This window comes from Lepidochelys kempii, chromosome 3 (assembly GCF_965140285.1).
Source record: "Lepidochelys kempii isolate rLepKem1 chromosome 3, rLepKem1.hap1, whole genome shotgun sequence".
Lineage (NCBI taxonomy): Eukaryota > Metazoa > Chordata > Testudines > Cheloniidae > Lepidochelys > Lepidochelys kempii.
The window spans coordinates 164,096,061-164,108,258 of NC_136382.1; the positions used below are offsets into that span (position 1 = coordinate 164,096,061).

The 12,198-nt window shown below is 38.4% G+C and overlaps 1 protein-coding gene across 3 annotated transcripts in view; it reads right to left on the reverse strand.

Annotated features, from left to right (window-relative positions):
- SPATA17 (spermatogenesis associated 17) overlaps positions 1–12,198 on the reverse strand; it is a 146,378-nt gene that overhangs the window by 49,510 nt on the left and 84,670 nt on the right. For all 3 annotated transcript variants that reach the window (XM_073338910.2, XM_073338909.2, XM_073338912.2), the window contains 2 exons: positions 9,638–9,841; positions 4,936–5,084 (listed from right to left, as the gene is read on the reverse strand). In XM_073338910.2, coding sequence (XP_073195011.1) covers positions 4,936–5,084; positions 9,638–9,841 — 353 coding nt within the window. The remainder of the gene's footprint in view (positions 1–4,935; positions 5,085–9,637; positions 9,842–12,198) is intronic.

A 12,198-nucleotide genomic window follows, 5' to 3' on the forward strand; every position in this document is an offset into this window, starting at 1 on the left:
CGGAGAGCGCAGCAGGGAAAACGCTGCCGTGTGTTCACACTGTCAGCTGCAAGCGCACTGGCGTGGCCACATTAGCAGCTCTTGCACCGCCACAAAGAGCAGTGCATTGTGGTAGCTATCCCAGTGTGCAAGTGGCTGCAACGTGCTTTTCAAATGCGGGGGGCAGGGGGTGGAGTGTGACAGGGAGTGTGTTGTGTGTATGTGGGGGGAGAAACAGTGTGTTTTGGGGGGCTGAGAGCTGTGGGAGGCTGTTAAGTTCAGCCAGCAGCAGACTCCCCTCCCCTGCGCGCACACACACACTCACAATAGCAGCATTCCACACTAATGGTTTGCTTTGTCTCAGGGCAGATAAGCATGCCGGCTGTCAGAAACGGAGCTTTGAAAGGGGATATCCGCCTGCCTGCAGCTGATTTCAAAACAATGAGAAGAGTGGCCACTTGACTTCAGGGGATTATGGGATGTTTCCAGAGACCAATCGCAGTGCAGTAATGCAACACCTCGTCCACACTGATGCCTGGGCATCAGTGTGGACGAGGTGCAGCAAGCTTTATGCTTCTCATGGAGGTGGATTACCAGGAGTGCTCCAGCTGCAGAGTCCAGGCGCTCTACGTGCCTTGCCAGTGTGGACACCTTAGGAGTTAGGGCGCCTGGGGCTGCTTTAATGCGCTGTAACTTGCAAGTGTAGCCAAGCCTTAGTGACTTGCCTGAGGTCACATAGTAAATCTGGAATGGGTGAAGAAACTGAAATCTGTTTTCTCAAGCCCTAGGCTAGCACCCTAATCACTGGACTGTCTTTGCCCTCTCTTGTAAAACTATGTCTTTATTTATAAACCGCAACTAACTCTGGAGGATTATGTGAACTTTAAAACAATCCTTTAGGGGGGCCCTTTGGAGCACAATGCATGTGAACTGAGACATATTTCAGAAAAGTTATTGAAAATTTAATTTCTGACCTTTAGAGAATTACATACAAATAAATACAACAGATCATCATTCTTGGGTTGATGTTGCTGCATGCAACTAAGAAGAGAACTTTACATGCTCAGTGTTCTAAATCTATTGGTTCCTGCAAGTGATGTCTTATGCCAGCCGCTAGTCTGTAAAATGGGTGCTCCAATTTCCAATTCCTAGCCAAGTGGAAAGTAAAATCACTCCATCTCTGTAAAAAGGAATGGCGTTATTTTGGGGGGTGGAAGGGAGACGGAGGAGGAGAGGAAGACTTCAACTCTGTGGGGAGAAGTGTGGGTCAGTTGGCACTTTTGTGATGTACTTCTTCAGAGAACAATTATCAAGAAAGTCATTTGTATTGGGCCAGATACCCCAGTCATTCCATCACTACAATGTGGATAGATTCTAGTTGTACAGTCAGTTCCAGTGTATAGAGATGAAGCAATATTCTGAGTGCAACTATGCTTATTCTCTACTAGTACAGACAGGTCCTCTAAGGAACTTACTCCAGTGCCATAACTGAGGGCAGGCTCTTAGCTGATCTAACTTCTGACGTAGCTGAGCAGCACAGGTCAGGGAGCTCCCTGTGGCTCGTGTTCTCAACTGCATCAGAACTTGGATACAGTGCATAGTTGAGCACTCTGTTTTTAAGATGCATTTCCCAACCGATTTCTAGTCCTGAAGACTAAAATGCTTCAGAGATGACATTATAAAATAAAAGATGAAACTGGAAACTGCAATAGTCTAAAAATGAAGGCAGGTTTATCATATCCTGAGCTGTAATGTTTTGAATGGAAGGATAATATATGTTCTCCCATTTTAAAGTTGGATATAGGCAGAGCCCTGTGTACAGTAGATTATGCATCCACATAAACAGATTTCCATTCTTAAGTGTTGCCTCCCTGGTGTGAGACAGATCAGAAACATCCCTAGCTCTTATATTTCTAGTCTTCTGAGGCTCTAGCAGTTAGGCACAAGACCCTCTGCTGTGTTCCCTTTCAACTCTGGCTTGCTCCCTCAGCTCTCAGACCCTTCTCAATCAGTTCCTGAAATGCATGGGAAACAAGAACGCTCTTACAAATGCAAATGTAACTTCAAATATAAAAGTATACCACTTGGAGCCACACCTTATCTTTGAAAAGAAACCTAAAAGTCTGAGGGCAGGGCAGTGGGAATCCTGTGTGATATCTTCAAAGGGTGAGAATTACAGGTAAGTAATTTTACCTTCTTTAAAAATACCACACAGGTTTCCCATTCTTAGAAAGTAAAAACTGGAAGTATGTCTCACCTTCCACAAAAATAAGCATTGCCAATAAATGCCTTATCTCTCTTTTTTTGCTCTGTTTTTCTTTCCAAAAAAGATAAGTAATTCCATAAATAAGCCCTATGATGCAGAAATATAGTCTTGAAGTACTCAATTACATAGAAATATACAGAACTTTGTCAGCTCATAAAAGACATCCCAGATAATAAACCATCAATAAACCTTTCCTTGACTCTCTTGACCCCTCTCTTGAGGCAAATATTCCACAACAGTGGCTGCAACCTTATTCGTGAGTGCCAGTCTTGAGGATGGCATGAAGGTTTGTCATCTCCTTTGCAAGGTTACAGATGTGATCCTGGCATACTTGGTTGAATCTGGTGTACAAATTAAGCAGTCACAGAATGGATACATAGTGTACAATCCTTCGTCCTGTGTTGTGGAGGACTCCGAGCACCACAGCACTGCTTCTGTGCATTAGGATTGTCATTAAATTCTTCCTTATACTCATGTTGAAGAAAGACAACTGACCAATATCTGTCAGAGTTGAAAACACAACTTTGGACAGCTCAAGGCCACAGCCTTCATACTAGATTTATCATAAGAATTAGAAGATCTTTATCCAGGATCTGACTCTTCATGACTTCTGATTAAACATGGTGACATCTGTGGACTAGTGTTTCTCATAAGCACAAGACACAGTGGGTATATCTACACAGCCAGTGGCAGTGAGCATCCCAGCCCAGATCGACAGACTCAGGCTGGGGGGGCGGGTAGTACCTCTTTAAAAACAGCTGTGTAGACAACACTTTGAAGATGCAGCTTGGGCTCTGAAGCCCACCTCACTCCTTAGGCTTCACAGCTCAAGCTCCAGCCAAAGCCACAACTTCAAAGCACTGTCTTCACAGCTATTTTTAGAGCGCTCAAGTTTGTCAATCTGGCATCTTATGGTTGTGGGCTGTGACATACCAGTCATGCCAGTAAGTCAAGAGCATGATTCAATTTTTAAAAAACGAAGTGAGATAACATCTTTGTCTCCCAACGACTTCTAGATCTAATTGGCAGAGGTTAGTAGAAAAGAGTTGTGTTTTTCTAACTGCTAGCCCTGTCAATTTAATGTGAAATCTGACTATCAAGATGGTTTCTTTCCTCCTTCTATATCATCTCAGGTCACTTAAGCAAAATCTGGAACTCCGTTATACCTGTACAATCCACTGTCTTCATATTAAGCTCTCCACTATAAGGCAGAAGAGGTGTGTCTGAGAATGGAATTTGGCCTTGTAATTTCAGTTCTGGAATGGGCATTCTTTTACTTTTTGTATTAAATTAATTACATAAATTAATTGAAACTTACTTCACAATTCTATTAATGATGCACTAAACGGGACAGAATACAAGTAAGAAAACAACTTTTACTTGTAATCTGTACCAACCTGTGTTTGGCTGTACCATACAAAAGGAGTAAGAAGTACAGTACTGACATCTTATTTTTGTCACTAAAAAGCAATCCAATAAAACATGGTCTAAATTCATCTTGGGAGTTGATCTCTTGAATAAGAAGGTGCCATTTTTAAAGTCACTGTTAAGATTAAAATAGAAAAGGGGGGGGGAAAGGACTGAGGGAAAAAAACATGGCAACTACATTAATTAACACCAATGCCAAAATCTACTGATGCAGTAGAATTCAGAGCTCAGAGTCCCAACACATCAGCTGACATAAATGGCATGTGGCAGTGAAACTGAAACAAAATCTCTAGACTGAAGGTTTCAGAAGGTTTTACTAGAAGCTAGTAGGGATTGCAAAACATAAGCCCTCAATATGTCAATGGGCATAGTATGACCACTAAGACAGATGATTCACCAAACTTTTTTTTTAAAACTAGGGGGTTAAAGCATTGTCAAGAAGAGTGAACTCCAGGGAAATGCCATCAAAGCATCGAGTTATGATGAGTAACCACAGACTCTGAAGAACTGACCCAACAGAACTCCATTATGATGGATCCAATAGAGCTCCACTGTGGTCAGAAAAGAACATTAAAATGTGTTGCGGAAAGTGCTAGATCCTTTGGGATAGATGATGCCTTTAAAGCACAGCCCTGTATTCAGGGTTGTTTGGAGATGCACCAGCCCAGCTAAAGCTCCTGCAGGCAATGGGCTGCAGGAAACCATGCTGCTTCAGAAACACAGAGTGAGTACAGCTTCTATGTCACCCTCTGACAGGGTGCAACAGGTGCTCCAGCTCTCTGCAGAGTGAGCTCTGCTAGTCTGTGCAGAGGAGAGAAGGGACTTACACACAAATCTTCTGGGGAGTACAGCACCAACAGCTAGTCTCATATAGTCCTGACGTATCCAAAGTGCAAAGATTGAAATAGTGCCTGTCCGTTGGCAGAGTGCAAGAGTGGCGGAAGGATCCTTGCACCATTTGATTGCTTACTTTCCAGGAAGTCCATCTTCTGCAATGTGTATTATATTAATGGTTGTTTATTATATGTCCTTCTATAGTTCCATAGGTCTGCATGACACACTTCATAAAACAAGACAGGGTCTCTGCCCTGAACACTTTACAATCTAAATAAGAACACAGAATTTAGAAGTATGTACCTAGACTGGTTGCTAGTAAGCTGTCAAATTTGACATTTCATTTTGTCAGACATAAAAGGTTTCTGAAAGCAGCAGAATAAAGCAAATGTTCTCATAAAAATATAAGAAAAAATCAAGGAACTTACTTATTGTCATTTATGCGGTTTCTCCATTCCTCTCTTTTGATTTCCTCTCTGGCCTTCTCTAGTGAATTGATTGATGTTGCCACCCGCAAGGTTGGTTCCAAAGGCTTGTAGCGTTGCTGCAATACTTCAGCAGTATCACGGAAGGGCCCCTGACAGGTATAGGATAAGGTAAGTGTTTTGTTGTGTTCTTTTTTAAGTATTATTATTATTTGTGACATATCCCTGATGAAAAAGGATGCAGAGTGGCTGGGAGAGTGGCAAGATTTTCTTTCCAAAATAATTAATTAAAGCAGTTCATCCTGATAGAGAGTTACAGTAACATGATAGTTGAGAACATGCTCTAAAACCCTAGATGGGGAGTGAGAAATGTGCACTGGTGGATTTCTTGAACTATTAATGTGTATCTTTTACTGAAAAAAAGACATGCGTGTAGAACTGACTAGGAGTACTTAGTTCTGTTTTGTTTCTTACCAACACACTAGTAAAATAAAATTTGATCTCCGCAAAATATACTGTAGTTGTGCTTAAACATTTGAAAAAAGCCTAACCCTTTCAGTGTTCAGATTGAGAGGCTTTGTTCCTTTTACTTAAAGTGTCTTTGCCATTTTGACAGTAGAGACACTTTCAAAGAGATTCAAAACATGATTACAGAACTAACTCTTCTAGTAAAATTGCAGACAAGACAAATAAAACAGGTGTATTTGCCATTTGCTGACAACCTTTTCTCTGAAAAATTAAAGCCTACATTTATTTAGTGGCACCCAAAAAATCTATAGACCTATGGTTTCTTAACAATTTTGTATATTTGAATTGAAAATCTGTAACCATGTTTTTTAATAACTGATACTAGTATGTACCATTTAATGATACAAATCTATAGCAGCAGAAAGTTCTTTCCTTACCTTGTGACTTACCCTATATCATGGTTTTAGTGGTAACCAGTAGAAACTCACTTGGAGTGTAATTAGTACCATATTAAACTCACTACAATTTTAGTGACAACTAGACTTAAGTAGTGTTGCTAATTAAATCTTGTTTTCTTTTTACTATTGTTGATCTTGCACTGAAGTAGTGAAACCTTCTGAAAATATGAATGGACAAACAATCCTGATCATGTCCCTTATTCTTAAAGATCTCCTTCTTTAAATAGGTTATCACTAACAAGTCACAGCTGGAGTTACTGCAAGCACTGAGTGAAGACTGTGGGGCTAATAAAAAGAAATGATTCACGCCTCATTTATGTTCACTTATGTTTTACATTAATAGAAACCAATAATAGGAACCAGTTACCATAAAAGTCATGGACCGTAAATAACACAAATGGCAAATAAGTATCATCTAGTACTTTTCACAGCTGGACAGGAGGATTGCTATATTTGAAAGTAGTTAATGGATTTTTATTGGAACTTTCCTTTTTAAAGGCGCAGAACCATGTTTCTCAAGTCCCTTTTAAAGATTCTAAGAAAGCAAGTAACCATAATCTTTATGCTTTTGGCAAGCTTTTCCCCTACTTTACTTCCAGAAAGTTTACACAAAGAATAAATCTATTTTACTGGGGTCACTATAGCTCTTCTAAAGACAATAAAATAAAAAAGTTTTAGGCTGCAGGGGAATAATAAATACAATCGTAATTTACTGAAAATAGTAAATGTTATTTGCCTCCTTCTGTCCAATCAGAGAGAGCTATAGAAAAAAGTTGAAAACATTAATACGCCTTCTGTAATACAAAATGTTTGCATAAAGTAGATATGTGACTCACGGGGAGAAGAAAAATGTCAAGTGACCTGGTCAGTGTTCTTATGTAAATAAAATAACCTGTAAGAAACATAGACACATGTCCTACAGTGGAAAATACAAACAATGGACAGTCTTTCTTTTTCATCATGAATTCCTCACTTGTATTCCACTGGGTAACGGCTGAAACAGATTATCAAAATAGGTCTTTTCCATCTTTATTGATATTTCTCCTTTTCCTTTGTTTATATTTTGAATGAAATTAACAAAGTAGGGCAATTACTAAGGGAAGTGAAAAAGGGTAACTATGTACTTCCTCAAATAATGCCCTGTCATTATAAATGAAAGTGGAATATAATTTTAAAATATTAAGATGTTTCTACTCTACAGATTTTCCTCTTCCTCTGAGTCGCATATTTGGAGGAAGCTTATAAACCATGAAGATAAACATTTTAGAAACAGATAGAGACCAAATCCATTCACCTACTTGCATTTGAGAACTTAAATATCAAGATTGGTGAGTACTGTGGTGCTTACAAACATCTCTGCCCTTCTAGTGCTTGCAAGCATCCCAGGAGCTCTGCTTCATGAATGGGGGAGCCTCTTTTTGGGGGAGATCAAGGGAGGGAGTTAAACAATCCTCTTCCTCCCTCAGGAAACAAAACAAAACAAAAACTCTGTGTGCAGTTTGAGCACTGTGGTGAGTAGGATAAATCTTCTTTCTAGGGAGTGGTCCACTAGAGATTTGTCAAGGGTTGGCAAATGGACAGATATTTTGTTGTAAATGAAATAATGTTACTTCCTCAATGCCTTCTCTCACCCCAGCATAGCCACCAGCCAGACGAAAAAAGGGGTTGGGGGAAACCTTAAAATAAAAAAAAAGCAATGTGCTTGCTGTTTTTAATGCCCTTTAATGAAGAGATGACTAATTTCAGAATTAGCTGTACTTTCATCAGATTGTAAAAAGTGATAGAACTGATAACAGCACCGTTAAAAGTTTTCTTTTATATATGCTATTTTACATGCACATATTTTACATCCCTAAGAGACAACTGATGTGTTAGTTAAATTTTGTTCTTTTTAGTGTACATCAATTCCACTCTCATTTCAATATCATGCTTGAGGGCAAAGCACATTTTGGATATGTATAAAGGTGGTGATGTAACACAAGTGACTAGCATGGGGTCTGATGTGTACAATAAAGTTAGTGTCGAAGAGTGTTGTCACAGAGAACTAAGCCACAAGGATGGCTAGTGATTAAATCCCATATTGTCACATCAGAGCACTTTCAGACCTATGCATTCTGAGGGGTTTTCATGTCCAACTGTTTCATCAGCTCAGACCAATGTCCTTTCCTGAGACATACAACCCTAAATTGTCAAAGTGGTGTGCAGGGATTTAGCCGTTTGACTCCCATTAACATCAATAAGATTCACACAGCTAAATCCACGCACTGTGCTTTGAAAATTTACCTCACAGTGTACATTCTAGGGCACTGAAAGGATTAAAGTATTATATAGTAAATTCCCTCTTTGGGGTGCAGGAAATAAACAGAACTCTTCTGGTTTGTTCTGAAAGGCTGGTTTTATTCTGAAAGGCTATCTGTGTACGATTGAGCTCTCTATCTCGTGTGAGTGTATATAAACTTAGAAAGTGCTACAAAATACTCCAACCAGAACAGAAACTTGCAAGATAAACACATTGCATAATAACAAAGTGATCTTGCAAGAGTAAAGTAGCAGTGAAAATACTGTCATTTCCCCCCTTGTTTCAAGACATTCAAATGATCCCTATGTAACGTACATCAGGCAAAATATCATCCTCACTATTCTTAGAGACATAAAGTGCATACAGTCACATTCCACTGAAGGATAGGCACAGCATCTTTAGCCCTCTGAGTAAGGACAGTTAAAGCAGCACTTCAGAGGATAAGTAAAATACCCATAAATACAAATTGCATATCACTTGTTACCATCACCTGCTATTTAATTACTGAAGCAAAAATGATAAACTCAATGGAAATTACTGAAGGGAGTTTGTGTGGGAGTGTTTTCTTTCTACTTATTAGCCAATAATTGCATTGAAGAGATAAATTGAGGATGGGATTGAATGCCATGCATATGGCAGGCATTCCAAAGAGCATTAAGAGTTTTATAGGCAATAACAGAACTAAATTTGAAAAAGGGAGGCAAATGGAATGGAAGCTCAGCAGATTTGGTAAACTGAAAAATCCGTAAGGACAGCAGGGTGAAAAATTGACTCTCTTGAAACATAAAATAACTGTATCCTGGACCTTGTCTACACTAGGAAAATTTCTGAAATGTTTCCCATCAGCAAAATAAAAAGCTACGTGCAACATATGCTGTCATCAATTGAAATTGAGACCACGATAGCAAAAAATGGGAATTTAACAACTTGGTGAATCATGCAGAACAACATGTTAAAACTTTTTTTAAATTAAAACTGACACACATCTAGTGGACACAAAGGAGAAGAAAGTATTTCTGTGTTGAGAGGATATTTCCTTTGAATGAAAAGCAAAACTTAACAAAAAAGTAAATGTGATGGTATGATGGTTATTTTTGTTTTCTAGTTGTTACCTGGCTTTTTTAAAATGTTTTTCTTTTAACTGGTTATCTCTTCGCATCATCTCTAATTTCTCCTGCATACCAATTGTATCATCCCAGAATTATGTTTAGATTTGTGCAATTGGAAGTACTGCATCTGATGAACTTCAGTTGAGATGTTAGCTATATGGTAGTTTCTTACTATAATTTTCACGTGTTCATATCTTTTCAAAGAACAAAAATGCAGTCTATATGATCCCTATCTCCTTGCCTTTATATGTTCTCTTTCTTTCAAAGAGGTCTATGTCCTGAACTAGTATGATGAATAGATAAGAATAAGAACATTACCTGCAACAGTATTTGGCAGAATTAGTTGCCTAAGAGTTATTGGTATGCATTACCTGAGGTTTCTGTCTGCCAATGGGTGGAAGAGGCTTCATTGTAGGGAAAGTTAGGGCACTTGTACAAGTTAGCCAGTCAGAAATCTCATCAGTAAGATGCTTCTTTATTTGTTGCTGTCTGTGGCTGAAAGGCCTTGCCTTCCGTAACCGTACTTCCATTGGATCAGGTGATTGTCTGAATGGTGAGTTGTACACACCTGTCATCTGAGGAGAAAATGGAGCGATCTTGAATTCAAATAATTTAAAACATATGTTTGTTTTGATGCTTTAAATCAAAATGATAAAGACAACTACGTAACAAGTGTTTCAGCAAAAAGTTGCAGTAGGACTACTGACATGAGAAAGGTCTCTGGATGAAATGCATTCCTGTGCACTGCTTATGTCCCATTAAGACAGGGCTTAAGTGGGATTTACATGGTGCATAGGCATCCTGCAGGCCTTCTGCATAGGGGTCAATTTTACACATGGAGGCAAGTGTTGCAGAACTGAGACTACTAAGCTCATCTTTTCTTCCAGTCATATACAATCCTTCTTCCTCCATATCTAATAGCCATACAAATATAACAATTTCTCATAATAATTATATTGGGCAAATCTCATTCCAGTTTAAAACAAAAAATATTGAGTGTACATCTTGTAATGTAAAGTAGTAGAATCCATAATAGAAAAAATAGTTTTCAAAGTATATTATCTGTCATTTTGAAAAATGCTGACAAAGAGGAATACAGATGCCATGTGCGCCCTTGTATCTCTGCACTGCTATGATGGCTGAACCACAATTTGGCTTCAAGAGAGTAGCAAATGGCAGCATTCTCACAACTAGAGTGGAATGACAATGGGGAAAACCATACCATGAATATTCATATGAATAAAAAAACAAATTTTTGTTTGATCTTCCTGGCAACACTTTCATGTTAACTTTCTGCACACATTCAAACATGCTAGCTTCACCAGTGTGAACACTTGTGAAAAATGAATATTAAGGTCAAATACATATTCTGAAATGTATTTTAAGCTGTAAAATTCACAGCCCACTTGTGAATTCAGTAATTTGGTAACAATATGATGTTACTTATGTGACTAAACAACAAAGCTGTAATTTCAAATTGTTAATTGGCAATATCCATTATTTGCAATTTGCAAATGTGTAGCAGGCCAAAAGTTACATGCCAAACAAATTTCCAAATCATTTTGTATACTAATAAACTGAAAATATTTTCATCTGTTTGCAGGCAATTCATGAGAAGAGATAAAAGTAACTGTTGAAAAAAAGATAGAAATTAACATAGTTTTAATAATTAATTTATTTAGTAAACATGGGAATCACTATATCCCACAGCACAAAACTACTGCATTTTTGATCGATTAGATTACATCTGTGTAAAGGTGCATGTGCCAGAAATTAATCTAAAGATCATAAATGCTTTTTTAAAAATAATATACTTGCAGAATTCTTAGGTTTTTTTAACCACATTTGTACAAAGTATTTTTTAATTTTGTTTTTAGCATGTTATAATTGCCAAAACCTACTGAATTTAAAAAAAAGGTGAAGACATTGCTTTGGGGGAGCAGTAGGTGTGAGGGAGAGAGAGTAAACATTTATAATGTGCCATTTTTCCTTCTGTAGAACTATTTTGGCCCCCTGAGAAAATTAAGTAGAGCATCAGGCTCCTCATAAAGTATTAACAGTTTGGGTTTGGGAGGATTGAGAGCTCCCCAATTAGCTCTAATGCATTTTTCATTAGTGTGTCCCACTGAGAAATTCCAACTCATGTGGTTAAAAACTTAAATAAAACTTTTATGAAACTTATTGTTTAATGTATTTAGATATGCATAGATGATAGCTTATTTTAAATATTGCTGTTAAATTCTATGAGACAGATTCTCCTATCTGAGTATTCTGGCCCTAAATCCATTGTAATTATCTCAATGTAACTCTCTCACACCACTCTCTCCATTCTTCTGGGGCGAAGGTAGTAGGAAAAAGAGGACATGGATGTATGAAGGCATGGCCAGGAGACCCTTGCACCAACCCAATCCCCAGCTGTATTCTAACACAGCACAGGGGCACTGGCCTTGTCCAGAAGCTGCAGCAGAATCAAAGGAGGGAATGCAGAATTGCAAGCCACCGTGTGATCTGTGTTCTGTGCAGTTCAGCTGCACCCTCTGATTTCGCTCTGTATTTGAAGACTGGCTCTTAGATTCCCAAAAACATCTCACAATGTTTGAGATTCATTCCAGACTCTTACTGACTATTTTCACAGCATTTTATAGATAAGCCTATCTGTAACTTTATCATACCAGTTTGTATTTGCTTGCAAATACTTAATGATCTGCAAGAGCTAGATTAATACACTGTCTCTGGCTTTTATTGTATTGCTGCATAATTACTGCATGAACTTCCACTATATGTTTGTTATACATCTAATATTAAATTCATACAGATACAGAAGGCCTGTTCAAAGCCCTCCACACCAACTGGGCTCCATATTGGGGATATAAAACATGGTGTCCAGAGGAATGACTTGTCAATGCAAGAATCCATAGTCCAGCCCAATTCA